At 43.6% G+C, this 22571-nt stretch overlaps 1 protein-coding gene across 1 annotated transcript in view; it reads right to left on the reverse strand.

The window, feature by feature from the left end:
• The window catches only part of COLEC12 (collectin subfamily member 12), a 185262-nt gene that overhangs the window by 152770 nt on the left and 9921 nt on the right, over positions 1–22571 (reverse strand). The window contains 1 exon segment of the mRNA NM_001101843.1: positions 15572–15622. Coding sequence (NP_001095313.1) covers positions 15572–15622 — 51 coding nt within the window.

A 22571-nucleotide genomic window follows, 5' to 3' on the forward strand; every position in this document is an offset into this window, starting at 1 on the left:
GAAATCACCTACTTCAAAACCTTATTCCTTTTAAAAGAGCTTGAGACCCAGAAAGTTTACATCATTTTGCAAAATTCACAGAGTTAGTTAACTGCAGGAAAGACTGCAGTACTGATGTCCATGCTTCCAGTTCAGAACTCGTCAAATACCCAGTGATGGACACACACGAGCACACACACAGAGCATATACAGATGTGTGTGCATGTGTGTGTGTAAACAGAGAGCAAAAGGAGTTCAAGAGAAGTACTGAACTCACTTTCAAAAAAAAAAAATCTGGTTCTCTTTCAATGACACGCATTTATGGAACAGCTTCTAAGGGTCTGGCATTGTGCTAAGCATTTCACTTCCACTAACTAATCTTCAAGGTGCCCTCTTACTCGCGTAGTCTTGTTATCCTTCTTTCCGTAACAAGCAAACGAAGACTTAGTGGCAGAAATTTACATGTTGAAGGTCACTCAGGCCCTCTGATCCTTAGTCACTGTTTATAGGAGGTACATTTTGGTCCATCAAAAGGGGAACACATACGGGACTTGTCTGGCAGTCCAGTTGTTAAGACTCAGTGCTTCCACTGTAGCGGCGGGGCTTGGGGTGGGGGGCGGGGTTGGGAGGGTGGGGGGCGGGGTTGGGAGGGTGGGGGGCGGGGTTGGGAGGGTGGGGGGCGGGGTTGGGAGGGTGGGTTCCGCTCCTGGTTGGGGAACCAAGATCCCCACATGCCACGCAGTGCAGGCTCCCCTCCAAAAAGTGGAACAAATAGTGAAAGAAGCTAAACCAAATTATTTTACTCCACACTTTCTGAATTGTGTTTTAAACACACAGAGCTGCAGTTAATAAGCAGAGCGGGTTCACATGGCCGCAGTCTAGTAACAACTGGGTCCATGGCATGAACACCATCTGGAGACGGAAATTACCTTCCAACCTACTCTCACGGGCTTATACCAAACAGGTTCTCACACCTCATCATGAACCTTTTCTGGGAGGCAGAGGACAAGGACTTCATGTACGCCTTCTTCCTGTGTACAGATGGGAGGGGCGGATGTGAAGGAGTGCCCCCAAGCTCATCCGGAAAGCACTGAAGTCTTGCCAATTACTGAACTTAGATCAGCAGAAAGCCAAGGCGGCTGGCACTCCATCTGGCACATGGTATCCTCTATTGTGCTTTGGAAATTCCGCGGGTAGGAGAGGAAGCAATGCCTAGGGATCGCTGATACTTTTCTTTTATGCAAACACCCTTGTTGGAAAACTGTCTGCTTTTCATTACACTTGAAAATTCCCAAAGGCAAAAGGTCACGTCTTCCTTCTTCACTGTGCGTGATGCCCAGCACAGTATGGGTGGTTAATAAATGTCACATCACTTTCATTCCCCATTGACTGAGAATGATGTTTTCCAAGGAGTCTTGCTCACTTAAGTTTCTCAGCAAATCTCACAAACTGCAGACATTTCCCAGAAAGGGGGCACTGCTTAAGGCCGGCATTCCCTGCTTGAATCTCTTCCCTAGATTCCATCCGTGCGTCACTCACCTTTTCCCTGGGCCAGTGGATTTTCCCCTCCCAGCCCTGTTCCCCACCTGTTTTACTCTCTTTTTCCATGCCCCTCTGCAGAATTTACAGGTAAATCGGTGACACCCCATTTTACATCACTTCCATCATAAAGTAGCAGCCCTCTATATCTACTTTATGATGCTTTTCGGAGGAGCCTTTGATGAGGCTTAGCAACTGGGCCATTCTTAGTGTAAACATTTTTAGGAGAAAAATTTGTTTTCATAATGACTTTTATATCTATTGTTTTCTAGAATTTTTTCAATGAATTATAAACGGTGATAAAGAATGAAAGGTTCAAGAGCAGAGACCTTGATTATTATCTTTGCGCCCCAGTTCGTGGCACATACGTCGCAGCCAGTGAGTGCTTCTCACTCTGTGAAGCATTTCTGTTTCTTCTCAATTGTTTCCAAAAGTGAGTCAACAGCAGACTTTATGTAAAACGTGAGGCGGAGCAATCAATATACCTTGAACATCCTTGTCAAGTGGCTCCCGTCAGGTATTAAATGTGAGATACCACAAGGATGTCCTTTTACATGCACAAAATAAAACCTAAAGGGAAAGAATACGGCTCTCTCTCATTTATACGCTTTGAATGCTTGAGCTTAGATTGAAGATTCAAAATTGAAAATGTCAGCAATGGTTTTACCAAAGCATTTCCCTGCTTCATAGAACAAAAAGGACATGTTAGAAAGATTATTTCAAATATTAGCAAAGAGAGGTCATCTTTAGGTATTTGGAATAAGAATGTAGTCTGGATATTTGCCAGAACTTTCGCAGAGTTCTAGTTCCATTCTCCTGTTCTCCTGACAAGTCTAAAATCCTTTATCTTTTGTAGTATGTGAAAGAAATTGATCTGTGTATGGAAATATTTACACCAATGAAGAAAAACCAGCCCAGTTATAAAAGAGGAGACTGTTTCAATCAGGGCCAAATGTCAGTTTTCTAAAACTTATAAAAAGGATAAAAATGAAATATCAGAAGAAGCAGAAAATGTTTATAGTTATGACTCAGAACAGAAGACCAATTTCACAATGTTTCCTGTGGTAAGAGTTGTATTCACTGAGATTTGGGACTTTCTCCTTTTTCTTTTTTTTTTTTTCTTTTTTCAAGTTCCTCTTCGGAAAAAAAAAAAGTTTCTTCCAAATCTGCTGAACACTACTGAGAAAGCTAAGTTCCCAGAAAGCAAAGTAACTTTTGTTCACTCATTTATTCATTTCCTTCTCGATCATACTGATCTCCTGTCTTTTGAAACTTTCTCTTTTTTATAAACTGTCAAAAACTAAGAACTCTTGGTGCTTGAGAGTTCAGCACCTGGCATCTCCATTTATAACAAAATTCCAAATCATAAAAGGAAACTTACAGCTGTTTTGTGAATAAACTGAATTTTCAATGTGTTACATAAAACAGAAAAATTTTATAAGTGGAACAAATTATAAATAAGAATGGATCAGATTATACTTAAATTATATTATTTAATAATTATGCATTCATTGAATAATTTAATATTAAATTGCAAACATAACAGCTTGTTATTATTTAGTCGCAAAGTCCTGATCCGACTCTTTTGTGACGCCATGAACTATAGCCTGTCAGGCTCCTCTGTCCATGGGATTCTCCAGGCAAGAATACTGGAGTGGGTTGCCATTTCCTTCTCCAGGGGATCTTCCCAACCCAGGGATCTAACCCACGTCTCTCGTGACTCCTACATTGGCAGGTGGGTTCTTAACCACTGAGCCACCAGGGAAGCCCTAATATAACAATATTACATGTTACAATATAATATACATATTATGTATTTGTAATGGTGTATATTATGGATATTAATTTGTACATAATAACAGTGGCCAGAGTGTTAATTCCTTAATTCCTCATCATACATTGCATCCAATTGATGAGCCCAAGCCACCCAGAGCCAGTCGGTCCCTTTGTCTGTAACTGATTTATGAAAAGACTGACTCAGTGTTGGCCAGTGACACACGAGGGAAGGTCTATGAAGGGCTTCTGGGAGAGCTTCCCTGCTTCCAAAAAGACACAAGAACCCAAGACTGTCACCCATCTGGAATGGCCACAGCCATCTTGTAACCATTTATGTCCCATTCATTACAACCATTCACGATGCACCATTTGTATCTTTCCGTAAGCAAGGTGCTGCTCTAACTCCTTGAGTTCTCAGGACAGCCTGACAGGCAGATACTGTAATTACCCCCATATTTTAGACAAGCACACAGAAGCCGTGGGAGGCTAACTGGCGCGAGGCTGTCTCATGGGTGGGTAAGTGGCAAAGCTGGAAGCTGAGCCAGGCCGCCCACTTTGGGGTACAGTCCCTCAGCCGGGAAGCTGCTACACTACTTCCGTGGAAGTTGCTATTAAGCACCCACCCTACCCCACCCTGCTATGTGCCCCACCTTCCTTCAAATATATTCTTTGCTGGTGGCCACCAAGCCTTTCAATTTAAAGAAAAGAAAAGCCCTGCAAGAAAACAGACTCTTCTGATATTCCCAACAAAAGATGGCCCCAGTGCAGGACAGAGAATGCAGAAGTAAGGGTAGCAAGATTTCTTTTCTTTGTTTCCCCTCGGACAGGCTCTGTATTTTAAATTTTTTAATTAGTTTTTATTGGTGTAGAGTTTGTTTACAATGTTATGTGAGTTTTTACCATACAGCAAAGTGAACCAGTTATATATATATCTCTCCACTTTTTTAAGATTCTATTCCCATATAGGTCATTATATTGAGTAGAGTTCCCTGTGCTACACAGCAGGTTATTATCTATTTCATATATAGTAGTGTGTATACGTCAATTCCAATCTTCCAATTTATCCCTCCCCCAGTCTTTTCCCCTTGGTAACTCTAAGATTTCAATAGAGGGAGGGGAGATGGGATGATCAGAAAATGGAGACCTTCCCTGGTAGCTCAGCTGGTAAAGAATCCGCCTGCAATGCAGGAGACCCCGGTTTGATTCCTGGGTCGGGAAGAACCCCTGGAGAAGGGATAGGCTACCTGTTCCAGTATTCTTGGGCTTCCCTGGTAGCTCAGATGGTAAAGAATCTGCCTACAATGTGGGAGACCTGGATTCAGTCCCTGGGTTGGGAAGATCCCCTGGAGGAGGGCATGGCAACTCCAGCATTCCTGCCTGGAGAATCCCCATGGAGAGAGGAGCCGAGAGGGTTACAGTCCATGGGGTCGCAAAGAGTCGGACATGACTGAGCGACTAGGCAGACCACACAAAAGGGAAAGCTGAGGCTACACAAGACCATGGAAGCTGGAGAGGGAGAAGAAGAGAGCAAGAGACCTGAGGGTGGTCAGCAGTCTAAACAGACCTACCACTCACGTGGCCCCACATATATCTGATTTATAGGTTTTGCAATCCAGAAGGTATTCTTGCCATTGCCCTTTCACAGATGAGCAAAGTGAGGTTTCCACTTGTTGGGAAGGGACAAAGCCTTGCTTCCTAACCGGCCACTGTCCTGAACACCAAGGACACCAGGAAGGAAGGTGAGAGAGAAAAAAGTCACTCTAGTCCACAACTTTGCTAAGGACTGCAGTCTTCCATCAAAATCTCTAGGGCATCTTTCCCTTTCCTAGGGCACCTCCCTATGTAACAACTTGAAACTTTAAAGGAAAGTTGCAACGTTCATCTGTTTTAAGTTGCTTGGAGTGGCTACCAAAAGGAGTAACTCTTTCCCACCCAACCCCCCAGTCACTAAACATTGGAATCAACCTAATGTCTTCATGCTGTCTTAACAGAAAAATGGTTGAGCAGATTTTTTTTTTCTTTAACTTTTCCAAAAAATAAAAGCAAACTATTTTCAGCTTCAACCCAGTGGTAGGAAAAACAAACGATTCCCTCTCCTCTCTTTCCCCACCCTCTTACCAGGATTCACAAGTGAATGAAAACCAGAAAAGGGAGAAAAGAATTACACTTAAAATGGTTGACAATTTCAGCACTCAAATATTCAAGTTCTGCATCTTATAAAATTGTGAAATGTGTGTGCTCAGTCGTGTCTGACTCTTTGCGACTCCGTGGACTGAAGGCCACAAGGCTCCTCTGTCCATGGGATTCTCCAGGCAAGAATACTGGAATGTGTTGTGATTTCTTCCTCCAAGGAATCTTCCCTACCCAGGGATTGAACCCACATCTCTTGCATTGGCAGGCAGATTCAATCAGGTATTTTCCCAAGAAAATCTTGGGATTCTCTGAGAAGGGACATACTTGTGAGCAAGAACAGTGGGATTGAAGTCAAGTTGAACTCGGACGTGGGCCATGCCCCTCAGCCTCAGTTTCCTTATTGGCAGGTAATTCTCAAAGGATTTCTGGGAGAATTAAAAGAACTAATGAGTGGAAACCCACTGACACGTATTCAAGAAAGCATACGCAAGAAAAGATGCTTAATGCTTTCTTTCACATGAAAATAATAGGAAAAAAAAGTCATAAGCACGCAGGAATATGGTGTTGAATGAATTTTTACTGATGAGCAAGACAGATGAAGCAGGGGGGACATCTTTAGTGGTCTAGTGGTTAAAAATCTGCCTGGCAACGCAGGGACGCAGGTTCAAATCCTGGTCAGGGAACTATTAAGATTCCCCCATGTTTCGGGGCAATGAAGCCTGCATGCAGAACTACTGAGCCTGCACCCTGGAACTAGAGAGTCCGCATGCCGCAACGAAAGATCCTGCATGAGACAACTAAGACCCAACACGGCCAAATAAATAAATGAAATAAACTTAAAAACAGAAAACAAAAGATGAGGCAGGGAAGATCTGAGTCACCCACCGAGAAGTTCTTGATGGGAAGGAAAGAAGTGAAACTTGAGCAAATATTGTTGGCAGGGGAGATTGTGAGTATCATCTCTAACCCTAAAAATAGGGGAGAGGGGAGGAGAGGGTGAGATGTATGGAGAGAGTAACATGGAAACTTATTACCATATGTAAAATAGATAGCCAATGGGAATTTGCTGTATGGCTCAGGAAACTCAAATAGGGGCTCTGTATCAACCTGGGGGGGTGGGGTGGGGAGGGAGATGGGAGGGAAGTTCAAAAGTGAGGGGATATATGCATACCTATGGCTGATTCATGTTGAGGTGTGACAGAAAACAACAAAATTCTGTAAAGCAATTATCCTTCAATTAAAAAATATATAAATTGTTTAAAAAAAATTAGGAAACCTCAGATTATTGAAAAGAAATGACAGGCAGAAAACCCTTTCTCAGGTCTCAGGAACCCTGATGATTTCCTGGAAGTGAGGGGCAGGGGGAGAGGGGCCAGGTGAACTATTCTGAATCTCTTTGCTGTGTCCACTTCTCCACATGCCATTTGACTCCAGATTCTTATAAAATCATAAATATCAACTCCATCAGGACTTGCAAAGCCACATAAAGAAGACTCTGCCACTCAGGGAAGCAAACGGCTTTGAAGAGGAACCCCGTAGGGACACCGTGTTCATCTCACATCGATCATCACTTATCTCTGCCCAGGGTCAGCACTTTGCCTGCAGTTGTACCCTTTCCATTTAGAGATGTTTGGAAAAGGTGCCGTTGAAAGGACAGCCTCACGCTGGGCTCCTTTAGCCATTCCCTACAGGAAATGATGGAAATTCCTGGCATTCTTATCAGGGAAAGGGGTGAACTCCACTGGTCTGTGCTGAGAGGGATGCTAGATCCCTTCTTTTTACTGGAGGTGGACAACTTCAAAGCAGCGCCTTCTTCAGATCTAAAGATGCAGCCAGGCTTCTGGGAAGAGTCCCGGGAGAGCAGAGGCAGGCAGCCTGGTCCCTGAGCCCAAACAACCAGAAGTGGAGGCAGCCAAGTGTTTATCTTAAGCAGCTTCCCTGAGATAATTCAGCATCTTCTTGGTAAACTCTTGCAACCTTCTTCTCTCCACCAAAAGCAGAAACTCACCATGTGCTTCAGAAAACACCTTTCTTTCTGGCTAGCTGGCTAAGTATATCTGTGCTGCTATTTTTCAGAAGACCAACGTGGTCCTCTGTCCTTTCAGACATTCAGTGCCTCAAGCCCTCTTGTAAAGACACAGCTCCATGATTTAACAAGAGTCCCTGACTGGAAGTTTCATGTGTTATCTTGTTGAAGGATGGGTTGGGGTGGGGAGATGATGAAAAAAAGGAGCGGAGTAGGGGAAGCGTTCTGGGGCAGTGCATGAGTGCTAAGTCCCTTCAGTCATGTCCATCTCTTTGCAACCCTGTGAACTAAGGCCTGCTGGGCTCCTCTGTCCACAGGATTCTCCAGGCCAGAGTATTGGAGTGGGGTGCCATTTCCTTCGGAGAAGGCGATGGCACCCAACTCCAGTACTCTTGCCTGGAAAATTCCATGGACGGAGGAGCCTGGTGGGCTGCAGCCCATGGGGTCACTAAGAGTCAGACATGACTAAGCAACTTCACTTTCACTTTTCACTTTCCTGCACTGGAGAAGGCAATGGCAACCCACTCCAATGTTCTTGCCTGGAGAACCCCAGGGACGGGGGAGCCTGGTGGGCTGCTGTCTCTGGGGTCGCACAGAGTCGGACACGAATGAAGTGACTTAGCAGCAGTGGCAGCCATTTCCTTGGGCCTGGGTTCTTCTATTCTACACAGATCTCTCAGGCTGCTCTCCCCTGCCCTGCCCTGTGCAAATTAAACTGTTAAAAATATTCTTGCTCATCCGAAATTATTGTCCTAGGAAAGAAAGGAAAAGAGGAAGACCAGCCTGTGTGAAACTACAGGTAGAGGGAGGCCTGTGAAGTTGCAGGTAAACAAAATTCACTTTTTCTTGAAAAAATTCAAGAACAGAGTCTGCTAAATATATTTAGGAAAAGGCAACTGGTACCCCTTTTTGTTTGGGGGGGTTTTGTTTTGTTTTTATTTATTCAGCTCTGTTGTATGTGAACTCTGAGTTGCAACATATGGGATCCCTGGTCAAGGATCGAACCTGGGCCCCTGCACTGGAGTGAGTCTTAGCCACTGGACCACTAGCAAACCCATTTTGGACAGTTATCCCTCTGTAATTTTTCAGTAGTTCTCTGAGATTTTTTCACTTAGTTTTTACAAAAGACTTGAGTTCCTCTCCATAGCATATGCTTCCTTGTACTTCTTACTATTTCCCAGTTTTCCATTTTTGCAATCTTTTTCTCTCACAGCTATTAATGCTCCCTATAACTGAGCCCCAAGGAAGCATCTCGGTCGAAGCTTTGTTTGTCAAACACAAACAACAAATATTTCCAGCTGTCCCCAGATGCTCACAGTTCAGTTCAGTTCAGTTCAGTCGCTCAGTCATGTCCAACTCTTTGCGACCCCATGATCGCAGCACGCCAGGCCTCCCTGTCCATCACCAACTCCCAGAGTTCACTCAAACTCACGTCCATCGAGTCAGTGATGCCATCCAGCCATCTCATCCTCTGTCGTCCCCTTCTCCTCCTGCCTCCAATCCCTCCCAACATGAGAGTCTTTTACAATGAGTCAACTCTTCGCATGAGGTGGCCAAAGTACTGGAGTTTGAGCTTTAGCATCATTCCTTCCAAAGAACACCCAGGCTGATCTCCTTTAGAATGGACTGGTTAAATCTCCTTGCAGTCCAAGGGACTCTCAAGAGTCTTCTCCAACACCACAATTCAAAAGCATCAATTCTTCGGTGCTCAGCTTTTTTCACAGTCCAACTCTCGCATCCATACATGACCACAGGAAAAACCGTAGCCTTGACTAGACGGACCTTTGTTGGCAAAGTAATGTCTTTGCTTTTCAATATATTATCTAGATTGGTCATAACTTTCCTTCCAAAGAGTAAGCGTCTTTTAATTTCATGGCTGCAGTCACCATCTGCAGTGATTTTGGAGCCCCCAAAAATAAAGTCTGACACTGTTTCCACTGTTTCCCCATCTGTTTCCCATGAAGTGATGGGACCAGATGCCATGATCTTAGTTTTCTGAATGTTGAGTTTTAAGCCAACTTTTTCACTCTCCTCTTTCACTTTCATCAAGAGGCTTTTTAGTTCCTCTTCACTTTCTGCCATAAGGGTGGTGTCATCTGCATATCTGAGGTTATTGATATTTCTCTCGGCAATCTAGATTCCAGCTTGTGCTTCTTCCAGCCCAGCGTTTCTCATGATGTACTCTGCATAGAAGTTAAATAAGCAGGGTGACAATATACAGCCTTGACGTACTCCTTTTCCTATTTGGAACCAGTCTGTTGTTCCCTGTCCAGTTCTAACTGTTGCTTCCTGACCTGCATATAGGTTTCTCAAGAGGCAGGTCAGGTGGTCTGGTATTCCCATCTCTTTCAGATGCTCACAGTCAACCCTTAAATCTACCCATGACATTCAAGGCAGAAGGAACCACGCAGCTCTGACTTCTCTATCAGTATAACTTCTGAAACCCTATTATTAAACCAGGTTCTATTCCAGAGATAACATGAGAAAACCCAATGCAACCAATGGAACAAAGTCAGTCTTGGCACTTACGCCCAGCACAGAAAAGGGGCAAAAGTGAAAGTGTTAGTTGCTCAGTCGTGTCTGACTCTTTGCGAGTCCATGGACTGTAGCCCACCAGGTTCCTCTGTCCATGGGATTCTCCAGGCAAGAATACTAGAGTGGGTTGCCATTTCCTCCTCCAGGGGATCTTCCCAACTCTGGGATCAAACCCATGTCACCTGCGTCTCCTGCATTGGCAGGCAGTTTCTTTACCACTAGTGCCACCTAGGAAGCCCATTTTAAACATAGTAATGTAAAAAAAAAAAAAATGTAAAAAAAAAATAATAAATAAACATAGTAATGTATGTATGTCAGTTCCAATCTCCCAATCCATCCCACATCCCCCACTTCCCCCTTGGTATCCATAAGTGTTCTCTACATCTGTGTCTCTATTTCTGCTTTGCAAATAAGCTCATCTGTATGATTTTTCTAGATTCCACATATAAGCAATATCATACAATGTTTTTCTCTTTTGAAAACTTCAATTCACTTTGTATGACAGTCCATATGACACTCTTTAGGTTTATATGACAGTCTCTAGTCTGTTAACATCTCTGCAAATGGCACAATTTCATGCCTTTTTATGGCTAAGTACTATTCCATTGTATCCAGAGGCATATTTAACTCCACAACAGCCTGATGGAGTTGGCCTGTGATAACCCAAACTTTACAGGTGATGAACCAGACTTTACAGCTTTGGACAAGCATCTGCCCAAGGTCACACAGTTGGTGAGTGTTAAAACTCAGATCCAGAACCACCCACCTGGTTCCAGCATCCACACACCCAACCATTGCACCCTGCTGCCTCCAGAGACAAGGACAGACAGCCATCAAATAGGAAAGATGATGCCTGGTCTGTTAGCCTCAGGGAGTCCTGGTGAAGAAAAACTACATCAGTACGCTCTTTGAAAAGATGAAAGTGATACACAAATGTGAGCTGGATTTGTTACGATCATTTCTAATGTGGGTTAAAGCAGGATCAGGAACTCACCCCTCTTCCCCCATGTCTCTCTTTCTATGGAACTTGGATTCACTTATTCCTTGGAGCTGAAACGACATTCTTCTTCCCTCCTACTCTATCATTTTAATGGGAAAAAAAAACTTTTTAACTTGAATGCACTCGCGCTAATCACATGACTAATCAGAAGGTTTCAGAAGCTATTTTTGGAGCAACTTGCTGAAAATTCCAAATTTTATGAATTCATATTTGTCCTGTAGAGTAGGAGCAAATTCTCTTTCCTTTTCTGTGAATTATGCTAAGTAAAGATCCTAGAACCACTGTGTGATATTTTTGAAGAAAACAGTAACTGGGAAATAAGTAGAAAGATATCATTGTAATATATATCATGTTCTAGCCATAGAAAATAAAACCAGATATATTGGTACCTCATGTTCCAGAGAATGAACCCTGCCAAGCTGTAACTATAGTTACATCCCAAATTAATTAGCTCTGCACACTGGGGCCAAGAAACACTGCCCCACTGAACCTGATGAAAATTTGAAAATGCTCACTTCATTAAACTTTCAAAGTTTCCCCTCATTGGAGCTTTCATCAGAGGAGCAGATAAGTGGCAAACCCATCAGACTTAAATCAATCTCTTCTTTAGACCCTGCCCAGAACTTTGGGGAAGGGGCTAACAAAGCAGGACATGAAGACATATGGAAGAAAAACAGAAGCAGGGTTGAAACCAAAATGTGACAGTGAATCCTTGAATAGACAAGGGATGACCATTCCAAAATAATACCATCACATATGAGATTATTGGAGATGATCACCCACTTTGCTATTATAATTCTGTACTGAATTTGAAAAAGTATGATATTATTATGTAAACAAGCCTTGACTTTATGTAGCAATGTTTCTGAATAAATATACATAAATAATTTTGGAAGCAAGCTACCAGATAACAATTTGCTAAGACAGTAGCCCCTACGTCCTGCAAATAATTAATCCCTGGTTCATCTACAGTCTAAATTCAGGTTTTAAGCACTGTATTTGCACAAACAAGACTTACCTAAAATTAGACAATGTTTGTTAGTGGTTTAGTTGTGCCCCACTCTTTGTGACCCCATGGACTGTAGCTCTCCAGGCTCCTCTTTCCATGGAATTCTCCAGGCAAGAATACTGGAGTGGGTTGCAATTTCCTTCTCCAAAATTAGACAATAACTAACCCCTGTGCACAGAGTCAAATACAACTGAAGCAACTTAGCATACATGCACGCTTAGGTTATCAGTCTCTTTTGCAAAAATAAAAGCCAACGATACTACCGTGCTCATCTTCACATCTCTCTACAGGAATGAGATTTCAGACCTGTCACATTTCCATATTATGCAGTATATGCTTAGTTGCTCAGTGGTGTCCAACTCTTTGTGACCCCATGGACTGTAGCCCACCAGGCTCCTCTGGCCATGGGATTCTCCAGGCAAGAATACTGGAGTGGGTTGCCATTTCCTTTTCCAGGGGATCTTCTCAACCCAGGGATCAAACTCTGGTCTCCCATGTTGCAGGTAAATTCTTTACTGTCTGAGCCACCAGGGAAGCCCATGTTCTACAGCGGCTAGATTAAAATGTCCAGAAAGTGATGACAGCCCCAAATTCCAGGCAAGTGGTACCACCATCTTTGTTTACATAGCGCTGCACATTCAAAGCACTTGTCCATCTAGTATCCTTCTTAGTCTCACCAAAGATTTGTGAGGTGGACTTACCACCATGGCAGATGTCACTCCACCCAGCAGGCAGATGCGGCATCTGAGACCCACAGAGTGGAAGTGTCTGGTCCCAAATCACAGCAGTAAGTGGGGGCAGGGCCGACAGGACCGCCTGGTCTCTGGACGCCTCCCACTCACCATCTTTCACCAATTTTGTCTTCCTTTCATGGTTAAAATTGAATCATATCTGAAGGAATCGGTTCTTGGATTCTGCCGCTTTCAATGATCAGCCACAGCCACTTAGGAACTAAAAACCCATTTCCATGTATGCTTAGCTGCTCAGTTGTGTCCAACTCTTTGTCCAACAACTACCCCATGGACTGTAGCCTGCTAGGCTCCTCTATCTCTGGATTTTTTTTAGGCAAGCATACTAAAGAAGGTTGCCATTTCCTTCTCCAGGGGATCTTCCTGACCCCCAGATGGAACCTGCCTTTCCTGCATTAGCAGGCCGGCTCTTTACCACTGAGCTACCTGGGAAGCCCAAAAACCCATTTACCATCTATAAAACCAGGTCCAGAGTTTCAGGCACTGTGAAAGTGATATGGTCTCCCTGAGGGGGCCAGATTGGGTATTTAGCTCACTTAAGGGTTCCAGAACAGCAGGGATGCTTCCAGAACACAGGAGTTGAGAGGTCAACCTCAACCTCACTGTTGGACCTGCCTCAAAACTACACTAGCCTGAGAGTTCAAAGACCCAGCCTCCAACCCAGCTCTAGTTAACCTGCCTGAGCAAGGACTTAATCTACCTTGGCCTCACCTTTCTTATCTATGAAGTTAAAGGCCAGTACAAATCACTGCAAAATCTCTTCCAAATTCTACTTGACCCCAATGCTGGATCCAGCACTGTGCCTAACAATTGAACCCAAGAATTGTCAAACTCTGTATATCTCTCTCGAAGTCCATTCCAAAGTTTCCCGTTTCCATTCCATCCCTCTGTTCTTCTACTAGTGCCATTTGGTATCAGTCTCTCCATGTCTCCCTCGTTCTCCAGCATTTGTACATTGTTATCACGTCTCCCCTCCGAATCATCAGTCTGCAGTTTACACACATCACTTAACCACCGTAAATTAAATCCATTCAGCAACTTACTATGCTTTCGTGTCATCTGTCAAACCCCTGCCCATCTAGCTAGTTACAGAGTCACTAAATTTCAAATAAAATTTCTCTTCAGGTCGCTCTTTTCTCTTGGCTCTTCATGTTTCTACTGATTTCCATGTAGAGATCTGCAATCTACTGATTTCTAAAATATATGGGCAGGTCAATATTTATTCTGCCTTATTTTTATAAGTTTGATTTTCCTCCTTATTTCTACCTTTTAATTTTTGTTTTGCTTTTCCTCTCCTTTATCATGTCTTGTTTTCTCTTCACTCCTGTGATGACCTTCAATGAACCCACGATGGGAAAGCAGCCTGACACATGGTACTAATCCTGAAACATGTAATTGTGCAGATAAAGAACAGTAGTGGGGGGAAGGGGAGGGCATGGTGGGCAGAGCCTCTCTGTCAGCACATGAATGGAGGGGCCATGGGCTCCATGCCACTGCATTCCCACATTAAACCCTATTTTATTCCCAGAAAGAAATATATAAGCGCATATCCAGAAGGAAAAATGCTAAAGCGATGAGAGAGCCAGAGCAGCTGGGGGATGTTAACTTTAATCAAAGTCCAGCCAGGATTTTTTTTTTTAAGCAACAGGAAGTAGATTTATTCTCTTTCATATTGTCTCTCTCTCTCTCTCACAGACACACACTCTCTCTCTCATTCCTTTTTACTCTACTCTTCATTTCCTCCAACCAAGGCATAGAAACATGCTGGATAGAAAAACCTCAGTTCCTTTGAACTGTCTTTGAACTTTGGTCATGTTTTCATTGGCAGTTCGATGCCAAACTGCAGAACTCGGGAAGTGTGGTCAAAGACAGAAGACCATTCGTGAACAGCAGCCGAGGAACACAGGAGCTAGCCTGTGTTTCCTGTGGCTGCCACGACAGATCACTGCAAACCTGGTGGCTTAAAACAACACCGATGTCTTCTCTTCTAGTTTGAGAGACCAAAAGTCTGAGATGAGCTTCAGTCAGCCAAAGTCAAGATGTTGACGGGGCTGCATCCCACCAAAGTTCTCTGAATGGAAAATCTACTTCCTTGCCTTTTTTAGCAGCTAGAGGCCACCTGCATCCCTTGGATTGTGGCCCCTTCCTCATTCTGCAGTGCTCATCACAACACTCTCTGTTCCCATCATCCCATCTTTTCTCCACAGTCAAATCTTCCTCTCCCTCCCTTTTACAAGGATACCTATGACTACATTTAGAGCCCACCCAGATAATACAGAATAACATCCCCTTCTCAGTCTCTTGACTTAATCACATCTGCAAAATGCTTTCTGCCACAGGTTACATTCATGTTCCGGGGCTTAGAATGAGGGTATCTTTGTTCAGCCTACCATAGAGCACTGGTGTCTAGATGTGTTCCTGGAAAAAGTCTTACTCTCACTTCTCCCTTACCAATGACTAAGTTAAGAGCATGGGCCTTGAGGAAAAAGGGAAAAGATGTCTCCGAAATCTCAAAATAGATAAATGCCTGTCTTGTCACAGATTGACCTTCCCCACCATGTTGTGCCTGTTAGACCATCTGGTTTGTATTCAGCGAGCCGCCTAAGCATGCCATCCCTTCCCCAACCACTGCTGGGTGCAACTCCCGTCCCACAACCCTCCGATTTCGTGACAAACCACCTACTTGTTAATACAGAAACTCAACATGCAACCAGAACTGGGCCTTAGAGTCACACATATTCTTGTGCATCAAAGGTCCGGCCACAGTCACATCACCATTTCCCAGATGGAGCACAGAGAAGGAACGAAGCTTTGCTGGAACTTACCAAACCGCTTGTAACCGAAGGAATGTACCTCCTCCTCCTCTGCAAAATCGTCTGCGGGGGGAGACGGGGAAGAGAAGACAGAGTGTTACCCTGGTAAGACCGGAAGTACTGGACTCAGCTCCTTCCGTTTCCACCTGCTCCACCCTCCCCTCGCCCACCCTGCTCCTCACTCCTGGAGCACACCAGGAGAAAGACCAAAGGGTCCCTGCACTGGCTGTACCCTCAGCCTGGAATGCTCTTCCTCTGGCTCCTTAGGCAACTCCTCCTAATTCAGGTCTCAGCGGAGGTATGGTACCTCTGAGATGCCTTTCTGGACCACCACCCAGCCACTCTGTGTCAAATCGTCCTACTTTAATATTACTCTCTGATGTCATTCTCATTTATGTGTAAGTGTGTGTTATCACACATCCCATGAGCTGAATTTTTTTTACTGACTTCATGAATGAATTCCATGTATCTAGAATGGTGCCTGTCACAGAAGTGTTAGTCACTCAGTCATGTCCAACTCTTGGCGACCCCAAGGACGGTAGCCCACCAGACTCCTCTGTCCATGGAATTCTCCAGATGAGAATACTGGAGTGGGTTGCCACTCCCTTCTCCAGGGGATCTTCCTGACCCAAGGATCGAACCCAGGTCTCCCACATTGCAGGCAGATTCTTTATCATTTGAACTACTCGGAAAAACCGTGTCACAGCATGGGCTTAATAGATTTTGGTGAATAAATGACTGAATAATCAACTGACAAAAGGGTCAAGTTATCGTCATATAACTGAGCCTGGGGCCTTCCTGTGCAGATGCCAGGCTGTGAAGTCACCTCTTCTACCTACTGTGGCATCTCAGGAGCCCAGCATGATTCCTGCAAGGATAGCCAAATCTTTCCCCACTCTCCTTCCAATGGATAACTGGGACTGATGGATGGTTTCCCAGTAAGTGGATTTCCTTGCTGTGGGGATTCCTAAAGGTGGGGCCACTGTGGAAACAAGGGTGATACTGTGTCAGCCACACTTTCTACCAAAAGGCTAAATACTCCTCCTCACATGGTCATGATACAATTCCTTATCACACTGACAATGAACTTCTTATTTCACACTTCTGTCAGGTATGGGTGTACCTGATTATAGGATACTTTAAAAAAAAAACAACACTCCAATTTTTAAAATTTTTTTATTGAAGGATAATTGCTTTACAGAATTTTTTTGTTTTCTGTCAAACCTCAACATAAATCAGCCATAGGTATTCATATATCCCCTCCGTCCTGAACTTCCCTCCTCATCCCACCCCTCTAGGTTGATACAGAGCCCCTATTTGAGTTTCCTGAGCCATAAAGCAAATTCCTGTTGGCTATCTATTTTACATATGGTAATGTAAGTTTCCATGTTACTCTTTCCATACATCTCACCCTCTCCTGCCCTCTCTCCATGTCTATAAGTCTGTTCTCTATGTCTGTTTCTCCACTGCTGCTCTGTAAATAAATTCTTCAGTACCATTTTTCTAGATTCTGTATATGTGCCTTAGAATACTATATTTATATTTCTCTTTCTGACTCACTTCACTCTGTATAATAGGTTCTAGTTTCATCCACCTTATCAGAACTGACTCAAATGTGTTCCTTTTTATGGCTGAGTAATATTCCATTGTATATAGGTACCACAGCTTCTTTATCCATTCATCTGTCAATGACATGGTTGCTTCCATGTTCTAGCTATTGTCAATAGTGCTGCAATGAACAATAGGATAAAAATACTTCAATTTTTTAAAGTCTATATTGAACTTTCACTTTCATCAAGAGGCTTTTTTATTGATATTTCTCCCAGCAATCTTGATTCCAGCTTGTACTTCTTCCAGCCCAGCGTTTCTCATAATGTACTCTGCATAGAAGTTAAATAAACAGGGTGACAATCAATATACAGCCTTGATGTACTCCTTTTCCTATTGGGAACCAGTCTGTTGTTCCATGTCCAGTTCTAACTGTTGCTTCCTGACCTGCATACAAATTTCTCAAGAGGCAGATCAGGTGGTCTGGTATTCCCATCTCTTTCAGAATTTTCCACAGTTTATTGTGATCCACACAGTCAAAGGCTTTGGCATAGTCAATAAAGCAGAAATAAATGTTTTTCTCAAACTCTCTTGCTTTTTCCATGATCCAGCGGATGTTGGCAATTTGATCTCTGGCTCCTCTGCCTTTTCTAAAACCAGCTTGAACATCAGGAAGTTCACAGTTCACATATTGCTGAAGCCTGGCTTGGAGAATTTTGAGCATTACTTTACTAGCGTGTGAGATGAGTGCAATTGTGCGGTAGTTTGAGCATTCTTTGGCATTGCCTTTCTTTGGGATTGGAATGAAAACTGACCTTTTCCAGTCTTGTGGCCACTGCTGAGTTTTCCAAATTTGCTGGCATATTGAGTGCAGCACCTTCACAGCATCATCTTTCAGGATTTGAAATAGCTCAACTGGAATTCCATCACCTCCACTAGCTTTGTTCGTAGTGATGCTTTCTAAGGCCCACTTGACTTCACATTCCAGGATGTCTGGCTCTAGGTCAGTGATCATACCATCGTGATTATCTAGGTCATGAAGATCTTTTTTGTACAGTTCTTCTGCGTATTCTTGCCACCTCTTCTTAATATCTTCTGCTTCTGTTAGGTCCATACCATTTCTGTCCTTTATTGAGCTCATCTTTGCATGAAATGTTCCTTTGGTATCTCTGATTTTCTTGAAGAGATCCCTAGTCTTTCCCATTCTGTTGTTTTCCTCTATTTCTTTGCAACAGAGAGGGCAATGGCACCCCACTCCAGTACTCTTGCCTGGAAAATCCCATGGATGGAGGAGCCTGTTAGGCTGCAATCCGTGGGGTCACTAAGAGTCGGACACAACTGAGCGACTTCACTTTCACTTTTCACTTTCATGCATTGGAGAAGGAAATGGCAACCCACTCCAGTGTTCTTGCCTGGAGAATCCCAGGGACCGGGGAGCCTGGTGGGCTGCCGTCTCTGGGGTCGCACAGAGTCGGACACGACTGAAGTGACTTAGCATAGCATAGCATTTCTTTGCAGTGAAAAAGTTGGCTTAAAGCTCAACATTCAGAAAACGAAGGTCATGGCATCCGGTCCCACCACTTCATGGGAAATAGATGGGGAAACAGTGGAAACAGTGTCAGACTTTATTTTGGGGGGCTCCAAAATCACTACAGATGGTGACTGCAGCCATGAAATTAAAAGACGCTTACTCCTTGGAAGGAAAGTTATGACCAACCTAGATAGCATATTCAAAAGCAGAGATATTACTTTGTCAACAAAGGTCTGGCTAGTCAAGGCTATGGTTTTTCCTGTGGTCATGTATGGATGTGAGAGTTGGACTGTGAAGAAGGCTGAGTGCCAAAGAATTGATGCTTTTGAACTGTGGTGTTGGAGAAGACTCTTGAGAGTCTCTTGGACTGCAAGGAGATTTAACCAGTCCATTCTGAAGGAGATCAGCCCTGGGATTTCTTTGGAAGGAATGATGCTAAAGCTGAAACTCCAGTACTTTGGCCACCTCATGCGAAGAGTTGACTCATTGGAAAAGACTCTGATTCTGGGAGGGATTGGGGGCAGGAGGAGAAGGGGATGACAGAGGATGAGATGGCTGGATGGCATCACTGACTCAATGGACGTGAGTCTGAGTGAACTCCAGGAGTTGGTGATGGACAGGGAGGCCTGGCGTGCTGTGATTCATGGGGTCACAAAGAGTCGGACACGACTGAGCGACTGATCTGATCTGATATTGAACTTGCCACAATACTGCTTCTATTTTATGTTTTGGTATTTTGGTCCCAAGACATGTGGGATCTTAGCTCCCCGATCAGGGATCAAACCCACATCCCCTGCCTTGGAAGGCGAAGTCTTAATTATGGGACCACGAGGAAAGTCTCTAAAGGATACTTCTTTTTCTTCTCTTCCTTTTTAAAAATTTTTTTGTGTTGGGGTATAGCCAATTAACAAACAATGTTGTGATAGTTTCAAGTGAAAAGCAAAGGGACTCAGACATATATATATACATGTATCCATTCTCTCCCAAACTCCCCTCCCTTCCAGTTTGCCATATAACATACTTGTGCTACTTGTGCTAAAGTAGGTCCTTATTGGTTATCTGTTATAGCAGAGTATACATGTCAATCCCCAAATTCCCTAACTATCCCATCTCCCCATCCTTCCCTACAGTAAACATGTTTGTTCTCTAAGTCTGTGAATCTGTTTCGTAAGTTAAGTTCATTTGTATAATTTCTTTTTAAATTCCACATATAAGAGATGACCTATGACATTTTTCCTTTCTGTCTGACTTACTTCACCTAGTATGACACTCTCTAGGTCCATCCATGTTGTGGCAGATGGCATTATTTCATTCTTTTTAATGGCTGTGTGGTATTCCATTTTATATGTGTGTGTGTGTGTGTGTATATATATACCACATCTTCTTTATCCATTCCTTTGTTGATGGACGTTTAGGTTGCTTCCATGTCTTGGCTATTGTGTAACCAATTATTCTTGAGCTGGTCACCACCACTGCTCCAGCAATCAGCTTCCCTCCACCCACATACAGTTCAGTTCAAAAGTGCTGACTCAGCGTTCACTATGGACCAGAGACTGCCAGGCAGTAGGGCTGCAGAAATGAGTGAGACATGGTCCCTTCCCTCAAGAAGCTGATAGGCTTTCAAAGACAAAAGAAACATAGTGGAGAAATAAAGCCTCTGTGATTATCTTTTTCAGCCCACAATGGGATACAGGACCTAGTTATAACTGAACCTTGAAATGCTGTGGGAAAACCAAGGTGTGTGAGACATCCCACACAACATGCTGAATATCAGCACACTAGTGTGTCATGAAGTGTTATGAAAACACTGTTCTGAAAAGTGTAAGAGAAGAACTACTCCTAAGACCATGGAGAAGTCAGAAATCTCAGTGTTTTACCATGTTTCCTTATTTAGTGAACAAGGAAGAGACTTGCTTGGAATCTAGAAATCCTGGGTTTCATAATTCAAGTCATCTTCTTCTGTCAAGGATTAAAGCTTTCGTTCTTTCTAGATGGAAGAATGTGCTTACAACCAAAAGAACAGCGCCTTTTTCTCACTGACTTAGTGATTGGTTAGTTCACCCAAGACATATTAAGCCCCTAGCCTGTGCCCACTTTCCTAAGTAATTCTCTCACTGATATCTGTGAGGTCTGATCTAGTGTCACTTAAAGGGAAACCCTTGGGAGACTTCCCTGGAGGTCCAAAGGTTAAGACTCCACACTTCCAACGCAGGGGGCGCAGGTGCCATCCCTCATCAGGGAACTAAGATCGCACATGCCGTGTGGCACAGCCGAAAAAAAAGAGGGAGAGAGAAACCATTATCTGCTGCTTCAGCTTAGAAATCCACGCACTTATTCACTCAGTCACTGAATAGGTGCTTATAGACCAGTGGAGTTGATGGGACATTAGTATAGGTAACAATGCCACCCAGGCGTCAGTTTCCCCTGCCAGCTCCAGCCCCTCTGCTGCGGAGCTGTGACCACACAAGAATCCACTCACACGCACAGGCTGTGGAGCAAGGATATCCACCAGTGACAACCTCACTGTGGAGACAAAAAAGCAGCTTGTGCTGTGCTCTCAGTAGCAAACAGCTTAAAAATTCGCGTTCTCCCCAAAGCGTCTTTTCAGCAGACCTACCATTAGTTTGTTTGTTTGTTTTCTTTTTCCTCTCTGGTCCTTTTCCCATGCAGCATTTTTAGTCTGCCTGACTCCTCTCTCCTTCCTGAAATTTCCCTGGGAACTTCAAACGTCTCAGACTTCTATTATTAAAGCAATTCAGTGCTGCCTCCAAATTAACCTACTACAAGCCATTAACAGTTCAAGGAAACAAAGGCTTTACGGGCGACCCCTAATAGGACTCAAAGAGGATGTCCTGTTGCTCGACTTAACCTGCATCCCAAGAGGATGAGAAACTTTTTTTTTTTGATTAAAATTTTTTAAAATTTCTTTTAATTTTTAATTGGCGAATAATTGCTTTACAGTATCATGTTGGTTTCTGCCATACATCAACATGAATCAGCCATAGGTATACATATGTCCCCTCCCTCCTGAACCTCTTTTCCCACCTCCAAGCCCATCCCACCATTCTAAGTTGTCACAGAGCACCAGGTTTGAGCTCCCTGCATCTCTCAGCAAATTCCCACTGGTTATCTGTTTTACATATGGCAATGTAAAGGATGAGAAATTCTTTTGTGCTCAGTCACTCAGTCGTGTTTGACTCTTTGCAACCCCATGAACTGTAGCCCACCAAGCTCCTCTGTCCATGGGATTCTCCAGGCAAGCACACTGGAGTGGGTTGCCATTTCCTACTCCAGAGGATCTTCCCACCCCAGAGATCGAAACCACACGTCTCATGTCTCCTGCTTTGGCAGGAGGGTTTTTCACCACTAGCGCCACCTGGGAAGCCCCATAGCAGCCACCAAAAGAATATAAATCTCTATCTCATTCAACTCTACAAATAGGTACTAAATCATCTGAGATACTCAGGGTACAAAGTACCCAGAGAACAAATTATTGGGATTATCAGGGAAGGTATCTTGGAGAAACATCTTACTCTTTCTTAACATTTGTTCTTTGGAAGGAAAAAGAGAGTTTGGGGGAAACACAGTATACCATATCCCTTCTTGAAAATTCATTGTGGTTTTAGAACTATTAGACTCTGGGACATGCTAAAAGAGAGAGAAATGGTTCAACTTTATTTCATTCGATGTATTTACAAGAGTTGACTTTTCATATCCTTAAAAGCTGGGTCACATTGGGCAGGTGATGCTTCGTAGACATTCCATTAAGGTGGGGGTGGTGCAGAGCCCCTGTCAGAGTCCCCAGCTGTGTCATTACCAAACAGATGATTCAGGCTGCTGATGGAGTGATTCATTTTAGAAATTGAAAAAGAGGAAGAAGCAGGAGCTGCCAGGGCTTGTGGCTGTGTGGATGGCCCACATCGAACTATAAAA

The sequence above is a fragment of the Bos taurus genome, chromosome 24, assembly GCF_002263795.3.
Source record: "Bos taurus isolate L1 Dominette 01449 registration number 42190680 breed Hereford chromosome 24, ARS-UCD2.0, whole genome shotgun sequence".
In the NCBI taxonomy this organism is placed as follows: Eukaryota; Metazoa; Chordata; class Mammalia; order Artiodactyla; family Bovidae; genus Bos; species Bos taurus.